This window comes from Leishmania braziliensis, chromosome 16 (assembly GCF_000002845.2).
Source record: "Leishmania braziliensis MHOM/BR/75/M2904 complete genome, chromosome 16".
Taxonomy (NCBI): Eukaryota; Euglenozoa; class Kinetoplastea; order Trypanosomatida; family Trypanosomatidae; genus Leishmania; species Leishmania braziliensis.
Genome location: NC_009308.2, coordinates 125,706 through 150,375, shown reverse-complemented (window position 1 = coordinate 150,375; position 24,670 = coordinate 125,706). Strand labels below are relative to the sequence as shown.

The following is a 24,670-nucleotide window of genomic DNA, read 5'->3' as shown; positions in this document are numbered from 1 at the left end:
CCCCCTTGTGCGTTTGTGTTTGTTGTTCGCCTACTCCTCCCTTTGAACGCACGACACTTATTTTTCGTTGGTTTCGTTATTTATTTGTCTTTGGGTGTACGGGCATGTCTGCGTGCCTTAGCGAGGCGAGACTCCCTCTTACCCCCGCCCTTCTCAATCACCCATCCAACAGCACGCACCGCAGAGCCGAAGAGGCGCGCGTTGGGGGAGGCAGTGGCCAGTCGGTCGCACCTCGAATCTCTGGCAAGTTCTACCACCAAATAGGCGACCGCCGGTGGAGAACGAGAGTTTTGTACGCTCTCTTTCTCTCTCTCTGTGAGAGAGTGCATGGCGGGCTCTTGCTGTGGATGGGCCATCCCACACACGCACGTGCTAACCCTCTTCCGCCTTCTCCTCCTCCCCTACCGCGGACGTGCACTTTACTTTCGCTCTTTCTCACGCTGCCGGTTAGCCGAACGCTCGGGAGGCGCATGTGTGCGCTCGGGCGTGTTCGTGTGTGTGTGTATTGGCTCATCTGATTTCTTCTCTTTCCTTTAGTCTTTGCGCTTCCTCGTCTCCACGAACGCCTTGTCTTCACCACCTCACCTGCCGACCATCGCTTTCTCCCTCTCGTATCGCCGCTGGGTGGCAGCCCTATCCCCCTCTCCCTTCCCCCGGAGCCTTTCTTCTTGGGGTGTCGCACCCATCCACAGGGACGGAGGATTCAACGATCCGGGACGGAGAACAACAGAGATACGGTCACCTCCACAGCCATCTTCGCAGGCAGAGCGACATCAATCTGCTCCTTCCCTCCTCATACCACCTCCACGCACCCCCACGCGCGTAGTCAAGGCTTCGGTAGTCATTATTCAACACGAAACAGAAGTGTGGCCATGTGGCAGCGCAGCGCACCCCAGCTGACGCTCGCTCTGCGGTGCACTAGGGTCGCGCTGGCTCCTCGACAACCTTCTTCCTCCGCCACCGGCAGAGGCAACAGCAGCAGCAGCGGTTTTGGCAGTGGGTGGGCGCTTCCCAAGCAGATCGCCAGCTGGTATCCTCGCAAGGGTGGTGAATTCCTTGCCAACACGATAGCTGGCCACAATACCTTCATCCAGGACATTCCAACTCGCTTCGACGAGGTGCACGCACGGCACTTCTCTCTTGTCGAGGGACTTACAATCACTCCACTCTACACACTAGCGATAGTGCACTACTTTTCTATCTTCTGCCAGTACCCGACCCGTGTCGAGCTGTTGAAGCCAATGTTGGACGAGCTGGGCCAGAAGAGCAAGCTACAGTACCACTGGCTGCTCATCATGCAGGCAAAGAGAACACCAGCGGAGATCATTGCGTGGCGGTGTGGGCTGCTCACCCTGCAGTTTGTGCTCTTCCCCATTTGGCTCTTTCTCTCCTCCACAGCGCCACAGCTTGTGCACGCCACCATCGCTTTCTCCAGCCACATCCTCCACACCAAGTATGGTTGCCTGAGCTCCAGTGGCAGCAGCACCGCTGGTGGCCGGGCGGCGGCGGTGGTGCCCGAGTTCGTGTTAAAGGGGGCGGACATGTACGCGGCAATGCAGACCTTCCACGAGACGCAGAGTGTCACCGTACCGACAGACTTTGGAGTAGCTGTCGTGATGCTGCTGCTGATTCTCGTTCTCACGTTGTGAGTGAGTCACTAAAGGCGAGAGAAATCCACATCGCTTGGTGTGGAGTACTTCTTTGCTCGGCAGAGGCGTGTCGGCTACCTTGAAAAGTAGCAGAGAGAAGGGAGGGGGAGGGCAGCGACTCTCTAGTGCGGACTCGATGCATGTGCGTGTGTGCGTGTCTGTGTGTATGCGTGTATGCGTACGTGACAGTGAGCGAGTTTCTTGACCTCTACGCCTGCCCTTTCCATTGCTGCTCTATTCTGCTTCGAGCTCACAGCCCCCCCCCCCCCACACACACACACACACATCATTGGCGCGAAGCGAGGGAAAAGGAGAGAGGTGGAAGAAGCCCTAGCGGAGCAGACGCGCACGTTTTGCTTACCCCCACCCCCACCCCTCCCTCTCTCTCTCTCCTCTTCAGCACAATCAAAAGACCGATCCGCCTCACAAACTCGACATTCCCGCACAATCGATGAGCCGCAGCGAAGCGGTGCAGCATAAAGCCCCAAAAGGAGTCACCGCACTGTTGCGTGCGAGTGTATGAGCTTCACTCCGTGCTGCACCGCTTAGCTGTGCCGTCACCAGTCCTTGGGATGTGAGGGACTCCTCGATGTACGCTTCGACGAGGTCGGTGTCGCTCATAAAAGCGCCACTTGAAGCTTTTGGCATTCCGAGAGCTCGCGATGCCTGACCATCAATGGGGGTAGGCTCTCATTACTGTCGCTCTCTTTAGGGTTTTCATCTTTATCCCCACTGTGCTGTCTGTCTGTCTGTGTGCCTGCGCTTACAACTGTCTTCACTGCTGCTGCGCTGCACTGTGGAGTCGTATGCTCACGTCTCTCTACCGCTCCCCCTATCACCTTACTCCCTCTTCTTTCCCGGCTGAACTCCCACATATATGCATGCGTGTGTGCCGGTCTCTGTGCACACGCGCACCTCAACCCCTTTGCTGCTTCATCGCTCAGAAGGTGTCACAGGCGAGCGCTCATTCCATCATTAGCCTTCCACTCAGCCAAGCAGGACAACCACCATTTCGTTTTACTTGCACTACACACCAGCCCACGCCCACCGCGCAGCCGGAGCGATGAGGCCACAGAACTCCCAGGGGCAGCGGAAGAATGCAACGAAGAAGAAGCCGTCGCGAGTGCGCGTCACCAACAAAGCACTCGAGTCGCGGCAGTTCTCCACTGTTCGGCTCCCACGCACAAGCGAGGTGCCGGCACCTAGGGTAGACGTGAATTCCATGTACAAGGAACTGGCGTGCGGGTGCAGTGACGGCACCGCCGCCGCTTCAGCGCGCAGGTCGGTCAGCGCTGCTTCTGCCGTCGCTTCACCATCTTCTTCCCTCGTGTTCGATCCTATCGTGAGTGACCCGATGTTCACAATTGTGGCCAAGTCCAAGTACTGGCCACCGCCCTTGCTGGAGGAGCTGCATGCCAAGACCGGCCATGACCATGGTGACGGCTTTGACTCGTACGATCGACGCGAGGATGACAGGCAGGCGCGAAAGGAGCGGGTGAGGGCGATCAAGGGAGAAGTCAACCACCCGCGTGGCAAGCCGCGGCAAAACACTATAGTGAAGCTCTCGGATGGCAGTAGCAGTGATGATGATGGGGGTGAGCATGGTGGCAGTTAAGTTGACTAGGCCAATGCGGTCCTCAGTTGGAGGGAGGTAAAGAGAGGTAGGGGATGCCGTTAGGAAAAGGGGGCGGCCGCATGCCGTAGCGCACAGATGAGGAGCGCCGACGGTGGCCGTTCGAGGCAGTACGAGGGCACTTTACGCCCCAACCTCATTGCGGAATATGGGGGAGGACTTGGGGTGAGTAGAGGAAGGCTGAGGATAAGAACGATCCAAGCACCCTCATAGAGGAGTCTGGCAGCGTGACTGCGATATTCTTCACCCCTATGCTCTCTCCTCCTGTCGGCTTCTTCCCTTTCGCTTTATTTGCTCGCTGTGAAGCCACGCGGCTGCGTGTGTGCCCCTCCCTCCCTCCGTCTAATGCGCCTCCTCCTGCCCCACCACCCCATCGACTCACGTTTGCCCTGCACACGCGTGTGTGTGGCCTCATTCAGCGCCCGCAGCGCCAAAGGCGAAGTTGGCGGATGTCTTTGTGCGGTAACCCCCCAATTTTATATACGGGCGTATGTCTGTTGAGCTCCATTTTGCTTTCCTCTAATGCACTTCGGTTAAGGTAACACATCTCTGCCTGTCTGTCCCGCTCTCGCCAGCACAGCGATGGCAGGATCGAAAGGAAACTCCACCTCAACAAACAGCAACGTGCATGAGAACCTGAGGATGAGGCCGGACTACTGTGCCCGTGCAGCTTAGCAGCAGCTGCACTGGCAGGACTGCCGGATCGAGGTGTACATGGGTGTGAGGCAAGGGCTACACTGTGAGCATCCCTTTCCTCTCCCTCTGCTCGAGCGAACAGCTCAACTGACATGACTCAACCGAAGAGGGTGAGAGAGCGAGAAGTGACTGGGAGGTGAAGAGAAAGGCGCATATGCGCCTTTTGGGCTCGATGCAAACCACATCCGCCCTCGCTGTGCGGCGTGTGTGTGTGTGTGTGTGTGTGTGTGTGCGTATTGTGTATTCAGTTTCATCCCTCTTCTTTGCCTTCGCTCCGTGGCTCGATGCACCACAGTGAGCCTCACACGCGCATCACATTCGTTCTTCCTTCGTCGTGGTTTCCTGCGCCGCCACCCTACCAGTTGCTCACTGTCATGCGTCTCACCTTCCCCCCGTCTCACGTTCTCCACTCCTCATCTACCTTACGGATTGGTGACTGCACGTATGCGCCTGCCGTGCCCTCTGCGGTCGTATCACAGCATGCACGTGATTGCGCCCGTCCCAGAGTCCGTGTGCGTTCACTGACACACCAGCCCACTTGTACTCGCTGAGGTATGGGACGTGTTCCAGTCTTCAATGCGCGACTGTACTGCTGTTTGGCCAGCGAGGCGCGTCGACTGGCTCAGCTGCTTGGGGCTGCAGCCACAGCACTGCGACGCGCAGCAGACCCGTCAACCACCCACTCGGCAAAGGCTGCCGCAGCGGCGTGTGTGCCCGCAGTGCCATCGCCACACGGTCGCGCGGTTAGCGTAGAAGTTGTGTTGGGAGGCCCCGCTGCCATCAGCAAACATTCTAACCACCTCGCTCTCTGCGCACCTGCGCGCACGAAACAGCTCCCGGCCCCAGTCGTAGGAGGCTCATCCCCTGCCGCCACGGAGGCTGACGTTACTTCTGCTACTCTGCCTGACACCAACTCGGCCACAGACAATAATTTGTCCGCCGCCGTTTCATCAGCAGCCGCAGAATCAGCCGTGCGGTGTTACCGTGACTGGGCGGAGGGGGCGGATCGCTCATCAGACGTAGGCGACTGTGGCTGCTTGTCGGCATTGACTACTTCCTCACCATGGCAGGCGAACATTTTTGTGGATCGCCTGCGTGCGTGGCTAGCGGGCATGGCGGCTGCCGCTGTCGTTTCTGGCAGTGATGTCGCAGGGGGATTAGCTTCTGGAGCTCAGCTGGTGCAGGCACATCATTCCCTCACTGGCGGTACGGCAATGGGATGTGAGAGCACAGCACCGACCCTTTCCACATCAGGCATGCTGAGCGAAGTCGAGAGGGCTCTGGCCAACACAGTTGCCTCTTGTATTGGCCTCCCAAGTCGCTTCCACTGGCCATCATCATTGCCTAGTGCCTCCTTGCTCACTGGTGACGCCGTTAGTGATGGCCCAGCACGCCATGGCAGCAAGCACTGCCCAGCGCAGGCAGCACTGATGCTCTGGCCCACCGCCATGCGCACGACCAGCGGCCATATTGCACCACGCCCGTTGACATCGTCGAATCCAAGCAGTGTAGCTGCCACGGCTCCACTGACAGCGCTACCCACCGTCGCAACTGCAAACGAAGTGTTCGCCAAGGCCTCGGCCCGGGCGCCAACGCTACCCAACGCGGCCGCCGACGGCGGCGGCGCGCTTTACTCAACCACGCTGGAGGCCTACACTATTCTACTTCACACGGCTCGCACACAAGCGGTGACGCGTGGTTCTGGCCAGCAGAACGCCTTTGCCGGCAGCGAGTCTGCCAAGCAACAGAGCAGCCGACTCGTGCTGTACTGTGGTGATCAGTGTGACGCACTGCTCGTGCGGGCAGCGCAGCTGCTCGGCATAGCACATGTGCGTGTCATTCAAACGGTCGCAATCAAGCGCGATTTGCCGCTGCCCACAGCTCACTCAACTGGCACCGCTGTTACTGGTGGCGAGTCGTGCAGCCTCTACAACTACGCGGTGGACGTGCATGAGCTGCAATCCCGCCTCGTTGAGGATGTAGCGGCAGGCTTGTACCCTCTCATGGTGGTCGGCACGTTCGGTTCTGGCCTCAGTGGTGCCGTCGATCAGCTGCTAGCCATGGGTGAGTTCTGCCAGCGACTTGGCGTATGGTACCACATTGATGCGAGTCACGGCGGTGCCGCTCTGCTCGCCGGCCCCGCTGGGAAAGTTGTGCCACCTGCGCTGCTGCAGCGGGACGCCATCCTCGCTCAATTTTACGCCGCGGCCTCGCTGGCCGACTCCGTGCTGGTGCCAACTGGCTTGTCAACTGCCATTCCGTACGCGATTCTGCCCGTTTCGCCAGCAAGTTGTTTCACCACCGCTGGTTCCATGGCACTCTTTTTTGCGCACATTCGCAAAGTGGCCTGGTCTCTCCAGGCCCTCGGGGAGGCACGGCAGCACACCTTCAACCAGTGGATCACCCCTGGTGTGGCGGAGAGCGATGTACTGCGTGTGTCGCCGCTGTCGCACATGGGAGGGTGGTTGCTCGAGCAGCACCTGACGGGTGTGCTGGTGACGGCCAAATCATCGAAGGCAAATCCACGCGGAGTCGTTCGGCCCGTGTCCGCGTCGTCGTCGGTGCTTGCGGAGCGGGTTGGCGCACACCAGCAGTTTGTCCGTGCGGTGCTGCAGGCCGTTCGCGGTGACGGCCGCTTTGATGCCTCGATAGACGCCTCTGTTTTCGGGATTGTGTGCCTGCGGTGGCTTACGGCGGCGGACGAGGCCACAGTGCAGCTGGCGCACGCCTGGAGCGACGTTCTCACAGAGGCCTCCCACCCACCTGTCACGCCGCAGGACAAGCGTGTGGCATCCACGCCGACGCATCAGTCCAGCTCCTACAGCACACTCAACGCTAGCGGGCCATCTGAGACTGACGTTGAAGGGGGCAGGTGCACCGTACCACCGGTGCAAGTGTTCGTGGGGCTGGTACAGCTGCAACGGCGTGTTTGGGTTCATATTTCGTTTGGGCCACTCCTCGGCTTACTCGAGGACGAACCGGCGAGCTTCGCGACGGCTGCAAAGGCCCTTGCCAGTGGCGCTTTGGAAGGTGACCCGGTGTCCTCCACAAGGACGCGTGCACTGGCCTACGTGAAGAGGACCTTAAACAAGGCAGCTTCGCTTGTGCGCCCTGCTTCTGCTGCGGTTAACATTCCTGCCGAGTAGTCCCAGGTATCATTTCTGGTCTCTACGTGTGTGCGTGCGTACTCGAGGGCGCATCATTACACACTCACGCATGCTTGGAAGCAAGGCAGAAGCACCAGCATAATTGAGGGACACCGACTCCCACCTCTTTTCCCATCCCAACCAACGCCTTCATCCACACCCAGAGGCCGACAGGCACACGACTGCGCCACCGCCTGCCCTGCGCGTTCACCTGCCAGCCCGGACAGCATTGCTTCGCTGAAGTACGCCAGTTCGTATGACCTCTTTTTGTTTCTACTTCTACAGGCGGCGGGAATACCGTGATGACAGAGAGGGGGACGTACGCCAGCGCGTGGTATCTCAGGGGAGTGCACTACCTCCACTCTGTGTGGGGAAGCCGGGCAGCCCCTCTCTCCATCCCTGCCAAATGCCGAGGCACTTCTGGTGGGGACAGGGCGCAAGCACCTACGACGGAGGGGAGGCCAGGGCGATGTATCGCTGCCGATGCCAGCGGTCAGGTGGTGGATGGCGCTGCGTCGGAGCGGCCTGCGACAGGGTGGACACGTCTGTGCCATCCCTGTGGTGGGCGTGGCTTGGGCTGTCTCCCGCCCGGGCCTCGGTGGCCGCTGGCGTGGGGTGCCTGCGCCGCTGCGAGGGATGCACCATGCGGCCGCCAGCACCATGGGAGCGGCTGTGAGGCGGCCTGCGGAGCGGGCGGAGGGGTTGCGTGGACAGAGCCTGAGTCAGGGGCCCTGCCGAGCTGACTGGGTCGGCGCACTGCTGCACCGCGTGCCTGGCGCTGCTTTGCACTGCGCGACGCGGTGGGTGGCAGGATTGGGGGAGGAGTGGAGTTGAACTGATGCCGTGTGGCCGAGGGAGTCGGCGTGCCTCGCGTAGAAAACAGAAGGGAGCGAGTGGGGCCGCTCGTCTTGTCCGCTCACGTGTTGCCGCTGGCGTGCGGTGCACCTTTGCCTCCCCGCTCTTGCTTCGCGGAGCGACCATGCGCCCTGCACTCTCGCCTCCCCTGGCGTGTGCAGCTTTGCTTTCCAAGTGTTTGTCCTTCGCTGTCCGGCTGTTTCGCTTCCACCTTTCTCTCGCCCCTTCCCCCCGCCTCCACAACACCCCACCCCACCCCCTCACTCTCTCTCAGCCCTTGGCGTATGTGCGGCACGTGTGTGGATTTTCCCTGGAAAGGCATTCGCCTCCCCTCTGGCGCTTCATAGGGAGTTGGCGGCCGACTTTGCCGCTGCTGTTTTTTTCTACTCGAGTCGACGCATCGCGGCCACAGACATGTCGAGAGCGACGATGGTCGGGCGGGCGGCTGCCACAACTTCTGCGTGCGGAGCTCAAAACGCGTGTGCGACGCATCTCGTAGCTCGGGCTTCTCTGCTGGTGTCGTTCAGTGGACTTGGCGCATATTCGAGGTTCCGGGGTGCAACCCGTAAGGCGGTGGGCGCGGCTGGCGATCACCGGCGCGGGATTGTCAGCTGTACGCAGGCGCTTTTTCTTGGTGGGAAGCGCCAGTTTTCCAAGCTCGAGGCCATTAGCCTCGAGGCGGAGTCTCGAGCGCGCCTAAGTGACCCTATCGGTACATCAACGCTAGAATTAAATTTGCTGGAGGATCCGACGGCCGGCCTCGCCACGGGCCCGGCGGAGGAGTTGACCCCAACTGAGCTGGAGACGCGAGTGCGGGTTCTCGTCTCCGGATACACGCCATCCCTCTACCGACTACTGTACATGCCTTTCATCGATGTGGTGGCGCTGTTGGTGAAGGAGGGGTTGGTGCCAACAGCAGACGCAGAGGTTCTGCAGAGCAGCAGCCCAAGTGCCAGCAGCAGCAGTGTGACCACCACCACGGGAGGTATGAGCGCTGGAACCATCTCTACCAGCCTCCGGCCGGTGCGACCGGAGGAGATCATGGCTCGCTGGTTTACCGATGGACCTGCTACGCTCAAGCTGCCTCACGCCACTGCAGAGGCGATGGGCAAGCGGCGGTGGAACGCATTCTGTCGCGCACTGGAGGCGCACTGGGCCTCTTTCGAAGATGTGATGCCGCTCACACGCGTTGTACAGCGCCACCACCTGCGTGAAGAGCTTTACATCCCGCTGTTTCGACAGCTGGCGATGGAGCTGGTCGACCCGACAAAGCGCGCTTCCGCCGTGGCAACGCTGCCCGGCATTATCTTGAGTCTCGCAAATGGCCGCGCACCGCGCTCGCTAGGGTTGCCGGAGAACGACACGGAGCGTGTCCGACTTGTGTCGAATTTATTCCTCGGGGTGGCGCAGGAGGCGGGAAACACGGATCTTGCCTACCTCGCGGTGCAGCTGCTGCGCGCCAACAACCTCACCACGCCCTTCTCAGCGCAGAAGCAAATCACCAACGCGTTTGCAGCGGCCTCTCGCATTGAAACGGATTGGCAGATGCGGGCGACTAGTCTGCTGATTGAGTCCTATCCCAAGTGGCTCGAGTACTTTAGGCGTGTTCAGCTGGACAACATGGTCGCGCTGGAGGCCCTGCAGCGCGGGCCGGCGGCGACGACCAGCAGCGAGAGCGCCAGAGCGGGGGGGAGTGATGTGACGACTGCCGCACCAAAGAGTGCTAAGAGGGCGTCCCTCCCCGACAAGCGCCACGGCAAGCGATCCAAAGGCCGCACTGCGGACTCGCGCAGGGATGGCCAGCTAGCAGATCACTCTCCCGAAGACACCGGAGAGCGGTCGGCAGAGCAGTACCGGTACTTCACCAGTCGTCAGCAGGACGACGTTACACGTGTCACAGCACTCGAGGCGAATATCGAAGCCGCGCTGCGCAGTCGAGTGTCAGAGCTGCGCGAAGTTCAGATGAATCGCCGTCGCAAGAAGAGTAAGGAAGAGGCCGTGTCTTCAGGGACAAGCAGTGCTGCCGGCGCTGAGCGTGGAGGAAGAAGTTCGTCTAAAGGACCACGTTGAGTCATTAAGCCCCAATAACGTTTCTTCGTGTGAGATACAGCCGGTCAGCACGCCTGCTAATGCCACCACGCCCCGGCGTAGCGGCAAACCCCGCGGAATCGAAGTCTAAAGGGGCTTTGCGCTGCAGCGATCATGGCACAGCTGTAAAGGTGGCTGGTGTTTTCGACGTGTAGCGTACCCGCCTGAACGTGTCGGCGTCACAGGGAGAAGGCGTAGGTTGAGCCACTGCGCTGTATGGGTGATTGTGGTGTGCTGCTGCTGTTGACGCACTTGGTTTGACGTTGGTAAGGGTGATCTGGATGGGAAGAGAAAGCGGGCAGGTGCCGGTGCCATGGACAAGGTGTGATGGCATTGTTATTACCATCACCAAGTCCTCCCCGGCGCGTCGGCCCTTCACGACGTGATGCCCAGTGGTGCTAATGTATTTGCTTTATGTTGCCTTCTGGAGTAGGTTTCGTGAGCGTCTTTCGAGGCGGGGCTCTCACCCTCGTTCACACACACACACCCACACACACACACACACACACACATACAGTGGCAGGGCTGAGCTGCGCCTACCACCGCTCCTCGCTGCTGCTCCCTCCTTCTGCCGTCCGTGGCACCCTCATGCGGCGTTTCCGTGACCCCTGTCGATGTGGTGAATGCACAACACAGCGGTTACCCCCCTCACTCCCCCGGGTTGTTGCTTTGCGTGCTGCATAGGGAAAGCCAACCTTAATTGCAAACTACGAAATGTGCTCCGCTGATTACCCCTGCGCTGCCCCCCCTCCCCCTCCCCCCAACAATTCATCTCCTCCTTTTCTCATCACGGATGTCCCCCTCTCTTTTCATTCGCCCGCTCCTTTGCTCCGAAGCGCCTCCTTTTCTCTTACGTGTTTGCGCTACGCGAGGCATTTCCCTCGCTTGCTCTCTCACTCACGCGCACGCGCACACACCTTTGCTCCTGCACGTCACCCACAGAGGCGAGAATGGCACCGCCGAGCAGCTTTCTTTGGTTTGTTCTTCGTCGCCTGCGGTACGCTGTGCTTTTCTCTATTGCGCTGCTCGTACTACTGTACGCCATCTCCTCCATGTACTACGTGGTGCGCGTTAGTGTGATCCAGAATCCCACCCCTTTCGTTCAGATCGAGCGCGATACCGATGGCCCCACTCAACCCCTGATGTCTCCGGCTGTGCCCATGAGCGAAGACACCGCTGCCAGCCTCAGTGTTGCCGAGGGTGGTGAGGCAACGCTTCGCGGTGCCCGGCACTGCAACTCCAACCCACCGTACACCCACATGTACAAGGTTCTGCGTCCCGGCACGCCTATGATCAAGCAGTGTCTGCGCAACCCCACCCTTCCGGCGGACGTACCGCTCTGCAGCAACAACGCAGGGCACGCCTCCGCGGAGCGTTGTGGTGGCCTATGCGACGCCGTGCCGTTGCGTCAGCGCTATGTGCTGGACAAGCTGCAGTTGGGCATGTCCTACATGATACGGCTCAGCTTTTTGGGCCCACCAAGCGTTGGCTTTGACCTGGTGCTCTATCAAGTGCGCCGCTCTAGTGTGGTGCGCTTTGTAGAAGGCAACGACGACGTCGCAGGTGTGCCCTCTCCGAGAGTTCGAGGCTGGTCAGAGGAGCCGCAGGACACGGAGTTGTTAGTCTTTGTCACCAGCCGAGACAACGCGCTTGAGTTCAGCATGGAGGAGAACGTGTGGGTAGACAGAGCGGACATCGATAGCACAGCGAGTGGCAGCAACTTTGACACCACCACGATGCATGGCGTTATCCGCGCGGCGTCGGACACCAATGACCCCTTTGTGCCGGTCGTCGAGGTGCAGCCACGTGCGCTGTCCATTCCGGTGGACGCCTACCGTCTTCCCCTCGTTTGCTTCAACATGGAGCTGGAGCAACTGGGCTCGTTCTTCCTGCCGTCGATGGCTGTGCCCTTAGCGTCGTACGTCGTGTGGGCACTTGTCTTTGTTGGGTACCTCGGCATTTACACATTTGTGAGCAGCGGCATCGCTGGCGGCGAAGGAGCCAAGCAGCACCTCAACTAAGTCTTTAGGGAATAGGAGGACGTGCAGTGGAGGAGGGAAGAGGACTGCGGAATTCTTGCCTGCCTCGTCGTCCCCCTCTTCGCACAGCAGCATGTCGCCGTAGCAGACATGCCTCTCCCCTCTCGCTCTGTATGCCGGCGCGCATAGGGGACTGCCACCTCCCCAAGCCAATACGAAAAGGTCATTTTTCGGGTCGATGCTCCCTGTTGGGATGCAGTCAGGGCCGAGGGCATTGCATGATGGAAAAGGTGGCGCCGTTGCCACGCGCCTGTGCCTGTGATGTCCGCAGCAACGATTCTAAGCGTCGCTCTCCGTGTGCCTCCCCCCTCCCCCTCAGTGTGCCTTGTGTCTCCTCCACCTCTCTTCTTCACACGCACACTGCAGACTGTATGGCTTTGCAGCTCAGTTTTGGCGTCCTCACCGCTTGGGTGTGTGCTCGTCACCCGCGCAGAGGCAGTCAAGGAGGCAGACAGGGGGACTTGTCCGTCCAGGACGACGGAGACGGTTGAGCCGGCGCACCACACGTGCACCAACGTCAGCGCGTTTTCCTTTACAGCCATGTCGAGAGAAGAGGCAAAGGGGGAGGGTGGCACTGTCAAAGAAAGTCTGAGGAAAGCGAGGCGCTCCTCGCACAGGTGCCCCCATGGGCTCTTCGCTAGTTGGAGCGGTAAAAGGGGGAGTGGTGGACGCGCAGTCTCTCTCGTTTTTTTTTTTTTTACTGTGCGAGGCTTCTTCTTCCGTTCTCCTCCTCCATCGCGCAGCACGCGCTGAGCTGAGCGTTGCAGTTGCTGCGACTACACACATGCGCTTCCACAGGCCTTGTTGCCTTCTCCCCCTCCTTGTGGTAAAGCTATCCACTCACTCGCCTCTCTCGTTCTCGATCGTTCGACTTAACTTGGGCCCCTACTCAGCCTTCTTCCCGGCCACTCACCCCTGCAAACTCCCCCTTACCCCGTTCGTAGCGATTTGATCGGCAGCGTGACAGGAGGGAGAGGGGCGAGAGTACACACAGTCAGACACGCGCGCACATTTCCTGTTGACTGAGCAATCACTTAGGTGTGGGGGGCACATGCACACCCGCACACATACACCCACCCACACAGGCAGGCAGACAGACGCAGATTCAGGTGCCCCACACGTATCACTCCACAATACATGGGTCTTTTAGGGCTTCGCAAGTTTATCGACTCGTGCGGATGCACGCGGCTGCTTCCGGTGCCACTGAGCGATGCGGAGGCTGTTGAGGAGGCGAAGCGACGCTTTCGAGTGGAGGGCTACTATGAGATCGCTGGCGAGAACGCTGGTGCGGAGTCGGGTGCGCTGTATGACGACGCCGGCGAGAACATTGAGGAGGATGGCATTGGCCGCAGTGGGGCGCGCCGGCGCCACTTAACATCTTCCTCCCACGTAAGCGGTCTGGAAAGCGCCGGGTGCGTCACGGGTGAGAGCTGCACACCGATGGCCGATCACGTACTGGTTGACATGAACTGTATTGTACACTCCTGCTTCCACCACCAAAGCAGCGAGAATAAGACAAAGAAGCAGCTCATCCAGGAGGTGCTGGAGCGGCTGCGTGTACTGGTGACAGAGGTGGTGGCGCCGCGCCAGTCGCTCAGCATCTGCTTCGACGGCCCCGCCCCGATTGCAAAGCTGCAAACGCAGAGGCTTCGACGGCGCAAGGTTTCCCTGCTGGACACCGGCAGCGTTCAGCAGCTCAACACGCTCTCCATCACCGCCGGGTCACTCTTCATGATCGAGCTCGAGAACGCCATTGCGGCACAGTTCAAACTGAATCGCGGCCGTGGCTTTCTTCACCGTGCATGCCCAGTGTACCTCTACGGCACCACCGTCATGGGTGAGGGCGAGGCGAAGATCTCCCGTGCGCTAGCCTTTCTCGCGTACGGCTCAGGCTGCACAGCAGACCCCACCGAGCAGACGCCGCAAGACAAGAAGGCGCCGCGTTCTGGCAGGGGGTTCCGCAACGCTGGTCGGTGGGGCAATAACGGTGGCGGTCCTAGCCGCTATCAGCGCAACGGCAGCGCCGGGAGTCGTGGTGATGTCGCGAGGAAGCCATGTCTGCGCTGTCGACCCGACGACTCGGTTGTGGTGATAGGCAACGACATTGACCTCGTCATCACATGCCTCGGCTCCACCGCCTTCCACAACTTCAGCATTGTCAGCCCTTCCTCTCTGCAACTCACTCGTGTGTCGGACATTTTGTACCGCTGGCTGAAGGCGACCGCCGCTACCCGCGGCGCCACGCCCTTCTCGCCGTCGCAGCTACCGTCTATCCGCATCGACTTCATCTTTCTGTTCCTGCTGAACGGCGGCGATCACTACACCGGCGCTGGTGAGGTGGCGATGGCCTTGTGGCGGCGCTACCGCAGCGTGCGCGCTGCATACCCGCACAGCACGCTTGTCTCGCCTAACCTCAGCGCCATCGATATCGACTTCCTCGCAGACGTCGTACAGGCGTCCGAGTACACGGGCCAGTCAAGCATCGAGATCGGCATGAGTCTTCTTCAATCAGCGCTCTGGTCGCTCCACACAGTTGTCACGGGTGTGTGTCCGGACTATCACTACGTGCCAGAACCCGCAGCGCCGCAGCTATGCCACCTACGCGCTGCAGCGGCGCACTGCCAGCGCACCAACACATGCATTTGCCTCCCCAATTTCAAGACAGACTCGCAGCCCCTGACACCTCTGGAGACGTACGTGGCACTTATGCCGACGGAGGCGACGCTGCCGAGGAGCATCGCCGCGGGGTTGCACAGCAAAGCGTCGCATCAGTCTATTCTGAAGACCCTGGAGACGAGCAACGACACGGCTGCGATCGCGCGTGCTGCGAAAGACGCCGTTACGGTGTCGGCTCCCTGGCTCACAAAGAGCGAGCAATACCTCCGCCAGTTCACGTCGCCGGTTCAGTTGAATGTCAATCCGCCGCGGCGACGGCTGAGCCGTCACGAGCAGCATCGCATGATGGCGATGCATGGCCACATCCAAGTCGAGGACCCCGTGCCGGTGGTGAGGCCGATCACGATGCCGGAGAACGTGCCCTACGTAGACGTTCCCTACCCGCCGAACACGACGTACCTCGACTTTTACTGCCCATATGACGCGGCGACAGCGCAGCCGCAGGACACCTATGAAGAAGGTGACCATGCCACCAGGGCGCGCCGCGCTAGCGGTGGCTCTCTTGCGAATGGCGGGCGTCTCACGCACCTGCGCGGACGCGCTGTGTCCACCCGTCCCTCTCTCTTCTCAGCAGCTGTCACGACTGAGGGCAGAACACCTGCTCATTTCAGCGGTGCCAGCACCACAGGAGGTGGTTCAGATGGGACCGCTGGCACCGCAGGCCAGATGACAGAGCACAAGCGAGTGTACCTCAACCAGGAGAAGGTTGCCGAGGAGCTGCGGCAGCGCGAGTACAAGTCCGCTGGGGCGAAGCTGCGACGCACCCTCAACATCACCTCTGGTATTCTGGAGCGAGGCCAGCACTTCACGACCCCGCAGCAGCGGCGCATGCAGCGTCGACTGCACCGACTGCAGCAGGCCGAATCAGCCGAGTTGCGTGCCATTCTAGCAAGGGAGGACCGAAAATATGCGGCTCGCACGGAGACGACCGACCCAAGCGACCTGAAAAGTGAGTTGCTGCACTTCTTAGGTGATGATGCGTCTCCAGAGGACGTTGCAGCATTGATGAGCAGCACCGCGGATGAGCACAATGGCGTTGGAGTGGCTTTACGCGGGGCTAATGTGGTGGCAGGTAGTGGCACGGCGAGCGCGAAGAAGGTGAGTCTCACGTCCAAGAGAGGTGTTACTGCCGCAAGGGAAGCACCGCATCTGCGAGATGCAACGGCGGCCAAGCGGAAAGCATTCAAGGCAAATACCCACCATAACGGCAACTGTACCAACGCGGAGCGCTACGAAGATGATGTCACAGCACCTACAGTGACTGTTCAGCGGCGAAGGAGGCGTCCTAGGGCGCCCACCGATGCAGACAGCCACTCGGATGTGGATGAGGCATTCGTTGGTGTGAAGCGGCGCCGGCGTGAGTGTGTCGAGAGATGTGAACAGGGCAGCGCCGCCCAAGGCACTTTATCAGAGACCAAGAAGCGGAAGAGGGTGCAGTATTGAGTTCGCGGGTAGTCCCACTGACTCGGTCTTGTGCGTGCGCCGTTGCTACTGCTGCTACGTAGTGCGCTTCATTATGGGGTCTTCTAGCTTGAAAAGTGAGGCCTCCACTGAGCCGCACCCCCATGACAACGGCTGCTGCCGCTACCTCACGTTTGCGGTTGCATCGCGTTGTGTGTGTGCGCGCGTGGGAGGGTGGGAAGGCGGTGCAGGAGGTGTGGCGTGTGATGGCGCTCATTCTTTCGTATTTTCTTATCTCCTTCACGTTAATAGTTAAACCCCAACGACAACAAAGCCGATGGGAGAACGGGTAAGATGGAGGGGGGAGGAGGAGGAGGGATGGAAGAGAGTGACCGTACCGATGCCGGTGGATATGGATGCTGCCAGACGCTTGGGCACGTCGTTGGAGGAGGGGCGCAGACGCACCTACAAAAGGGAACGCGCAGATGCGCAGCAGTAGGAGGAGGAGGAGGAGTCTGGGTCGTGAAGGCGGCTGGACAGGCTTCATACACACCCACACACGCTCTCTCGGATTGTTCACCCGTGCCTGTATCGGGTTCCAGTCTAGTTGCTATCCTTTGACTTCGTGCAGATGCGCCGGCACAGGGGCTGTCTCTCTCTCTCTCCTCCCCATTTTCCTCACCCCCTAACTCCCCCCTTGCCTCCCTCGTTCCCCATCTTACTGGCACGTGTGGGTACGATGGCAGTGTTTAATTCAACGCAAGAACAATGCTGAGGTCCAAGGCAACAACACGGGCGCCACTCGTGAGGAGACATCACCACGGTTGACTGCAGATGGATGAGGAAGTGGCTTGTCTCTCTCTCTCTCTCTGCTTTGCCACGTCTCTAGCTTCCTCTCTTCTTCCCCTTCTTGAGCTTCTGTCAAGCTCAAGAGGGGGAATTACTGACCGCGGGAGGGGGGGAGAGTAGGGGGGGGGGAGGGAACAGCGCGGCTTAAAGGGGTCCTCTGCACTTCTTGTTGTGGTTTCGTTGTGCGATATGCGGGGGGGGGGGCACATTTTGGTGTGCTGCCGTGATGCCCCTCGTGTAGGTCTTAGAAGAGTAGCACCTCGCAACTCTGTCGCATTGCCCTCCCCCTCTCTCTCTCCGAGACAGGCAAGCAGACAGGCGCGCATCAAAGCACTCGCGGAGGGTAATCGCCGTGCGCCTCTGGGATAGGCGATTGCGTGCGATAAACCCTCGAGGAGCACCACATCGCTCCCTCCTGTCTTGCCTCCTTGCTACACTGTCTATCTCCTCCTCTTGCACCTACGTAGTGGTTTGGCGTTGCTTCCATCTCATTTTCGCCTTGGCGCCACTACGCGCACACATACGCTAGCGGACACGCTCTAGCCCCCCTTTTTATTGCGTGCGTGTGTGTGTGGCGCTTCTCCCTCCCCTCTTCTTCGATCTCTCTCAGCAGTGGTGAGGCCTGTTGAGAGATCATCACTCTGCTCGCCCGTCCACCGACCTTCTCACTTATGCTACCCGCACACTAGTACAGCCATCTATACCCAATCGCCCACCAAGACGCACGTTCTGCAGCGGCGTATTTGCGCTTCAGCCGCACGCACAGCAGCTCGGCAAATTAGACAGGCAACGGGAAAAAGACGAGCGGCAGACAGTGTGTTTTGGATGCGCCTGTGGGTGATCGGTACGCTGCTGGGCCCCACTGTCTTCCCTCTCTTCACTTAAGCCGTCGCTGCTTTAGCGGGAGGGGAGGTCCCTCGCGCTTTTTTTTACCTGCGCCCACCTCCCCCTTCCCCTCCTCGCTTCCGCCCACGCCCACGGTGCTCGCCTCATTCATATTATTATTTTTCTCTCTCCGCTTTCGGCATCATTAAAACAACAAAAAAGGGGTGCCGTCCAACACGCGCGCACGCCCGCTGATAAATTAGCGGAAGGGGGAACCCCTCAATCCTCGCGTCGGCCGTTCTTACACGCCGTCTCTCCCTCCCTCCCTCCTCTTTTTTTTTATTTGATCGGCTCACGTTATCCCAAATGGAGCCCACCGCAAAGGGTACCGGCGGTGCTCGGGGCAGTGGCTGTAAGTCGTGGGGGAACGGTGACACACCTGCCGCGGCGACACCGGAGGGATTCGTTGAACCGACCACCCAGGGCTGTTCGAAGGAGTTGGCTATGAGTAAGGCCGCACCGTCTGCACCTGCACGAAGGACTACGCGGAGGTTGGGTCGAAGGGCGTTGGCCACTCCCGCCGCAACGTCAAAATTGCCACGTTCGCCTCTCTCCGCCAAACAGAAGAAAAAGGCGGAGCCTACGGAGCTCCTGGTGGCGTCGGACGCGGCCCCGGCTCCGGCGCCGGAGGTCGATGCGGATCCGATAGAGCGACCACCACAGCAGCACCTGGAGCAACCGGCAGATGTGGCGGACATGGCTGAGGTTCCTCTGCAACTCCAGCGCACGCTGCCACCGGAGGACAGTGATGACTGCAGCGACGATGGTATGGATGCCGACTCACTCTCAGCAGACCTTGCCGGCGATGCAGGCAATATCAATCAAAACCGTGGCGCCGCGTCGCGTGTGGTGATGCCGGTGACGTCGCTGGCCGGGAAGCGGCACACAAGGGTTGTCATGGGACCGGGGGCCACCAGCGGCGCCAGCAACGGCAGCGGTCACCATCACGGCGACTACACCTTACGCTACCGGACGGATCTTGATAAGCAGGTGATTCACTTCATGTTCGAGCGCTACCAACAGGAGCAGGCACATCCAACGATCTCGGCAGCATTCTCGTCACCACCGTCGATCCCCAACGCCGGAGCCGCTGAAGGGGTGAGTGGGCGGATGGACGAGTCACCTCGCATGAACAGGAGCTCCAGTGCAGTGGCGCATGAAGCCGCTGCCGCCTCTTCCCACGTGCGTGCGCGGCGCATTAATGTTGAGGAGATCTGCGTTTCTGCTCATGGTGATGGCGATGAGAAGAACATTGGTCTCGGCGACTGGCACTTCTTCTGGATGCACGTTAGACGCGTCCGCCACACGATCTGCTCCAGCGCCTTTAGGTGGCAGGACCAGCAGATTATCAACCACTTTCCCGATCACGCGGAGCTGACCCGCAAGGACCTCATGTACAAGAACATCAAACGCTACTTGCGAGAGAACCAAGGGGACAACTACGCTCGTCTGACACTGCACACCGCCACGGATTGGACCTCGGCGTCGGCCAACGCCACCGACGTCGAGGGGGCTGCAGACTCCTCCACGCTCGCGTCTGCGGGCGGTGAGCGCGGGAGGCCGCTCCGCATGAAGTCGTTTTGCTTTGCCGATAGCATCCCTCTCACTTACAATATCCCGAATGACATGAGTATGTTCAAGGAGAAGTTTCAGAGACGGCGCGACACGCAGTGGATTGTGAAGCCGACATCGCGGTCGCAGGGCAAAGGCATTTTTCTCATCAACGACGTACGCTCCCTGCAGCGCTGGATGGGGGAGAAAAAGGAGGTGGAGAGCATCAGCTCTTTCCTGGCCACTGGCTCTTCTAACCGGGGTCCTGGCGCGTGGTCGTCGGTTCAGCAGCAGCAGCGCCCTGCATTTCTGAGCAGCATGGAGTCGGCTACGGCGAACAGTGGCGGTGGCGGCTCCCCGGGCAGCCCGACCTCTCCTGGCTTCACCACCAGCACAGCAACCTTTCAAGCCCCAACTGGCCCTGGCAGCAGTGGCGGTGCGCTGCTTGGCTCGTACATTGTCAGCCGCTACATCTCCAACCCGCTGTTGATCGGTGGCAAGAAGTTCGACCTGCGCCTGTACGTCCTCGTCACGTCCTACAAGCCTCTGGTGGCGTACCTACACGAGGACGGCTTCGCCAGGTTCTGTGCAACGCGATACGCCGGCAGCAGCCTGGCCCAGGAGGACCTTGGCTCCCACCTAACAAACGTCGCCTTGCAGAAAGGCGACGAGCATTACAACACCTCGCATGGCGGCAAGTGGTCTATCCAAAACTTGTTCCTCTATCTTCAGAAGGCCTACGGGCCGTACGCGGCGGAGGGTATGATGAAAAACATTCAATTTCTTATCTACCACTCACTCAAGGCGGTGGAACCGGTGATGTTCAACGACAAGCACTCCTACGAGCTCTACGGCTACGACATCCTCATCGACGACAACATCGATCCCCATCTGATCGAGGTAAACGCCTCGCCGTCCATGTCGACGACGACGGTGTCGGACCGGCTGCTCAAGGAGCAGGTGCTGACGGATACTATGAAGATCGTCTTTCCGCCTGGATACCCGACGAGCAATAAGGGGATGCCATACTGGGAGTACCGTCTTCGCACCGACCTCACGACGCAGCAGCAGACAGGCTTCAAGTTGCTGCAATTTTAGTCAACCCCGCTGTCTTGTTGCATTGCTGTCATGTGTGTGTGTGTGTGTGTGTGTGCCGGCGTATGTGGGGATGGCACAGCGGATTTCGCCGATGTCCCCCTTTTCTCAGAGATCGTTTTGTTTTCGGCGTTCCCGACAGTTTGTCGCTACACTCGTCTCCGGCTTGCAGGGACTCGTGTTTCTCCCCCTTTTTGATTTCTTCAGTGGTCGTGCGGGGCTTGCACGTTTAGAATCGAAATGACTGATCGTCGCTCTCTTTCCCAGCAAAGGAAGACAGACAACAAAAGGCGCAGGCGGCGCGCACATTTTCACGCCTGGCAGCCTGCGTGCATGCGCTCTCCTCTGTTTCTCATCGTGCGGGGGGATGAGCCACGTGTGCGAATGCGTCCACACGCGGCATTCCTGGAGGAATGGGGAGGGGATGAAGGCGAGGAACCAAAAGGGGAAGAGTCCGCGTCCTATACACCGGCCCGCCGTTGCCACCGTGTGTGTCGTATTACCTCATCTGCTCTTCGCTCACTCATCTGCTGTCGTTTTTCTGTCTTGTCTTGTTCTCTCTTTTCCCGCTGTTCTCTCTCTTCGTCTATCAAACGAAGTCTTCCTCTTGCCCTCCTCTCGCCGAAGACAACCTCGCTCCCCTCTCCGTTGCAGCCCTCCCAAAGACGAACCGACCCACATCCACACTTTCTTCCTTGCGTCGTCTGTGCTGCGCTAAGAACGAAAAGGGTGCCTCGTCTTTGTGTGCGGGCATCTTCATCGCTGCTGCTCCACCTTCTCGGGTCAGCAGTGCAGTTGTCTCAGTGTTTCGCTGCCTGATATAATGTCTGACCAGACATTTGCGCCACTAGAGGGCGGTGTGGAACAGACAATGACGCGTTCGAAGGACCCCCTTTGTCTTTTCACTTCTTCTTAGTTTCTCGCGCACACTCGATTGCACGAACAAACCCCACTGCACCCTGTCGTTGGACCTCTGGCAGCCACTCGCTGGAAATTCCTGAAGGAGGCAGCGGAAAGTCCGCCGTTTCGCCTGGCGAGAGAGGCATCACCTCTTATCAGGCACAGGCGCACGCACACACGCGGTGCTGGTCCGCAGGATAGCTGTAGTCCGCCGCCGGTGCCGCATACGACGGCTCGTACTTTGCTCTATTGCATCTTCAAGCCGCTCTCTTTTTCTCGCTCTTGCCACTGCACCGTTCTTCTTTCCTTCTCGTTCCACGCTCGTTGCATTTTCGCCGTATCCGTGTGTCTCTCTCTGTGTGTGTGCGTGTGTCTCTCATCACCACCCCCCAACGTCTCCGCCTCCGCCACTCCGCCTCTCTCCTCGTTTTGGCTGTGCACGTGCTGTGCCTGTGTTGAGTTTTGTGTGTCGCCTTCATTTCCAACTATGTCGCCCTCTTCCCGCCTCTTTCCTCCCCTTTGCCTCTTTCTAGTCCACCACCGCATCCTTTGCGCTGGCCTGCCTGTTGCGTGCGTTTCTCTGAGACCTCTCAGCACCGCCGGCCCTATTTGCGGTGTGTTCTCAGAAAAGCAACGCAGGCCAACACGAACACGAAAAGCAAGACGGGATCCCCCACCATCCGGGGATGTTGGCTCTGGGGTTTCCTGCCCGCGGACCTCTCTCCCCCCTCCCTCTCTGTCAATGCCCCTCTGTGTGTGTGTGTGTGTCTTGCCTCTCTCCCACTCTTTACTCCTCGCTGAGGGGCACCACCCCCCCTCCCTTCTCTCTTCTGTTGTTGGCCGCAGACGCCTCGGCTAACGCTTGAAAAGCCTCCTTTTTTTTTTCTCTCTCTTTTTCTCTCTCCGGACACGTTCTCTGCCCCCGTTTTGATATCCGCTGCATAGCCGCGTCGTGCGTCGTGTGCTTGCGCCTTGTGTCGGCACGTCTGTGCCTGTGCCGCTCTCTCTCTCTCTTCGCTCGCTGTCGTAAATTGACGAGTCGCCACGCTCCGGCAGCGCCGCTCGCTTCTTTGTAACTTCGTCGTTTTTTTTTTTATTTATTTTTTTTTTTTTTGGGAGGGGGGGGGTGGGGGTGGGGGTGGGGGGCATACCTCCACTTATCATCACTCGAGTACCCGTTAGAGCAGCAGAGAATACTGGTACGCACCGCAGCCACAGTGGCAAACCTGTAGTCGCAGTGGACTCCTGCTCGACCAGCAGTAGGCTAGCGTTGGCGCATGTAGCGATGCTCAGGGCACCACCAATGCTTTCCCCCCCTTTTTCCCCTTTGATGTCGTTCCCCTCCCTCCCCTCCCCGGGCCCTGTCGTATTACGTCTCGCATCGTTCTTCCTCGTAGCGTCTTCGACTCGCGTTTCCGCTCTCGTCTTGCACCCTGTGACGCCTTTCTATGGACGTCAGCAACCCGTGTGATCGACACCGGTCTCATGCGCTCACAGTCATCACGGCAGTGTAGGACAGCGAAGACGGTTGTGGTTCCTGGCATTGGTGTCATTTCTACGTACATGAGGCAAAGCGATGTGGCTGGAGTGCGCCGGTGCCGCCTGCTTCATCGTAGCGCCTCGTTCTCCAGTGGCATGTCATGCCACCTCACGCCAGCGCGCAAATTGTTTGGCAGCTGGGTGGCTTCAACAGCAGTAGCAACTACAATCAACACCCAGAGCCCGGCAGCACCAACGTTTGGGGACTGCAGTGACACGGGTACGAACGCTTCTTTGGCTGCTTCACAGACATCTCCGTTGGAGAGTGAAGGGCAGCACAACTTCGCCAGCAGGAGAGCGTTCTCAGGGGGGGGGTTCTCGGGGATGTGGCCAATTGAGGTGCCGGGCAGAGCTCGTGGTGTTGTCGGCGCCACAAACGTAGTGTAGTCAGCTTGCGGCGTGGCAGCAGCGGCACAAGCATAGGCGCCAGCCGCTACCACCCCTCCTGCCTCAGTGCCATCTCTGGACTGTCGCCAGCACCACCAAGTCGCTTGCTATGTTGTGTAGACGAGCGAGTAGCTCACGGATGCCTTGTACGGACATGGCCGCGAGCACGCCTCGCGCCCGCTGCTGCTGGACGGGTAGTGATTCATCCTTGACCCGGACGCCATCGTTGTACTCCACCGAACACGCGTGTCTCTTGTAGAAAATAATGCTACCCTCATTGGGCCAATCGCTGCGAAAGGCTGTGGTGCGCTGCTGTCTGCCTCGGATGTCTTCTTCCTGGAACCGGGCGTGGTGTAGCGCCGGAGCGCGGCCCATGGCAATGCGGGATGGGGTCTCCACTAAACTCTTCTTAATGCCGCCGCTGTCGCCTCAGCGGCGCTGTGGATTGACCCGCCCCGGCCCGGAAGGAAAAGACCGCTGCGCGCTCCGCCCAGTGTGAGCCATAAACTGCATTCGGGGGCTGCATGAGAGGGTTGGCTGTTGTGCCTTCGTGGTGCCGGCGTGCGCGTTTCAGTCGAATCAGTATCGCTTGGTGCTGCTGGGACCCAGCGACAGCGAGCGAGCCGCGCAGATGTTCGAAGGAGCGTCGGGTGCTGACGCCGCAGAGGTGTCAAGGCCGAGCGCTTCCACCGATACCGTGGGTGCAGTTTACTCAGGGGTGTTTACCAGCGCTGCTTCAGCCACAGACGTCCTCGTTCATGGTCTCACCAGCGACGGCGCCATTGCGATGGCGTCAACGAAAGTGCAGGGTGTTCTGTAGCCCTGTCCTATCACGGATATCTACGAGGACTGCTGGTGCGGTGGGGCTACAATAGAGCTGTCCGAGCGAGAGACGACCACCGGGCTCAGTGGTCTTCTCCTCTAAGCTTTACCCGGGCACCAGCACCTCACACAGGTGTGAGCATGTGGTTAGAGGACACCTCTGCGCGCCTGGACAGATGAGCAGGGGAACTGCCACCACGCGCGCGGGTGTCTTTTGTGGCTTGTATCAATCGCTTGCCTGTTGGCGCTGTCGCTGCTTGCACATGCTGAGTGGCGCGCCCCACAGTCTGAAGGAATCAATACAAAACTGCAAAGAGCGAAGACGCGGATGCGCCTCCGGAGGAGGGCCTCTCCCCCTCTCAGTGTCTTCTCAGGCGTCGTTGCGCTGCTGGCCTGTACGTGACTTTCTCGCACACTCCACCGTGCCCTTCTCGACTCCTCGCTGCCATCCTTCCGCGT

At 59.7% G+C, this 24,670-nt stretch overlaps 8 protein-coding genes across 8 annotated transcripts; all 8 read left to right on the top strand.

Annotated features, from left to right (window-relative positions):
- Window positions 1-872: 872 nt before the first annotated feature.
- LBRM_16_0450 (conserved hypothetical protein) lies at window positions 873-1,649 on the top strand (the record flags this gene model as incomplete). The annotated part of the gene is made up of 1 exon (XM_001563598.1): window positions 873-1,649. One exon carries the CDS (start codon window positions 873-875, stop codon window positions 1,647-1,649), a length of 777 nt encoding a protein of 258 aa, XP_001563648.1.
- Window positions 1,650-2,712: 1,063 nt separating this feature from the next.
- Window positions 2,713-3,264, top strand: LBRM_16_0440 (conserved hypothetical protein; the record flags this gene model as incomplete). Its single annotated transcript, XM_001563597.1, has 1 exon — window positions 2,713-3,264. One exon carries the CDS (start codon window positions 2,713-2,715, stop codon window positions 3,262-3,264), a length of 552 nt encoding a protein of 183 aa, XP_001563647.1.
- A 2,162-nt stretch (window positions 3,265-5,426) lies between these two features.
- LBRM_16_0430 (conserved hypothetical protein) lies at window positions 5,427-7,124 on the top strand (the record flags this gene model as incomplete). Its single annotated transcript, XM_001563596.1, has 1 exon — window positions 5,427-7,124. The coding sequence occupies one exon, from the start codon at window positions 5,427-5,429 to the stop codon at window positions 7,122-7,124; it is 1,698 nt and encodes a 565-aa protein (XP_001563646.1).
- A 1,284-nt stretch (window positions 7,125-8,408) lies between these two features.
- LBRM_16_0420 (conserved hypothetical protein) lies at window positions 8,409-10,049 on the top strand (the record flags this gene model as incomplete). The annotated part of the gene is made up of 1 exon (XM_001563595.1): window positions 8,409-10,049. The coding sequence occupies one exon, from the start codon at window positions 8,409-8,411 to the stop codon at window positions 10,047-10,049; it is 1,641 nt and encodes a 546-aa protein (XP_001563645.1).
- A 968-nt stretch (window positions 10,050-11,017) lies between these two features.
- On the top strand, window positions 11,018-12,088 carry LBRM_16_0410 (conserved hypothetical protein; the record flags this gene model as incomplete). Its single annotated transcript, XM_001563594.1, has 1 exon — window positions 11,018-12,088. One exon carries the CDS (start codon window positions 11,018-11,020, stop codon window positions 12,086-12,088), a length of 1,071 nt encoding a protein of 356 aa, XP_001563644.1.
- A 1,155-nt stretch (window positions 12,089-13,243) lies between these two features.
- LBRM_16_0400 (conserved hypothetical protein) lies at window positions 13,244-16,225 on the top strand (the record flags this gene model as incomplete). Its single annotated transcript, XM_001563593.2, has 1 exon — window positions 13,244-16,225. The coding sequence occupies one exon, from the start codon at window positions 13,244-13,246 to the stop codon at window positions 16,223-16,225; it is 2,982 nt and encodes a 993-aa protein (XP_001563643.2).
- A 2,136-nt stretch (window positions 16,226-18,361) lies between these two features.
- LBRM_16_0390 (putative tubulin tyrosine ligase) lies at window positions 18,362-20,566 on the top strand (the record flags this gene model as incomplete). The annotated part of the gene is made up of 1 exon (XM_001563592.1): window positions 18,362-20,566. The coding sequence occupies one exon, from the start codon at window positions 18,362-18,364 to the stop codon at window positions 20,564-20,566; it is 2,205 nt and encodes a 734-aa protein (XP_001563642.1).
- Window positions 20,567-22,948: 2,382 nt separating this feature from the next.
- On the top strand, window positions 22,949-23,389 carry LBRM_16_0380 (conserved hypothetical protein; the record flags this gene model as incomplete). Its single annotated transcript, XM_001563591.1, has 1 exon — window positions 22,949-23,389. One exon carries the CDS (start codon window positions 22,949-22,951, stop codon window positions 23,387-23,389), a length of 441 nt encoding a protein of 146 aa, XP_001563641.1.
- Window positions 23,390-24,670: the final 1,281 nt, after the last annotated feature.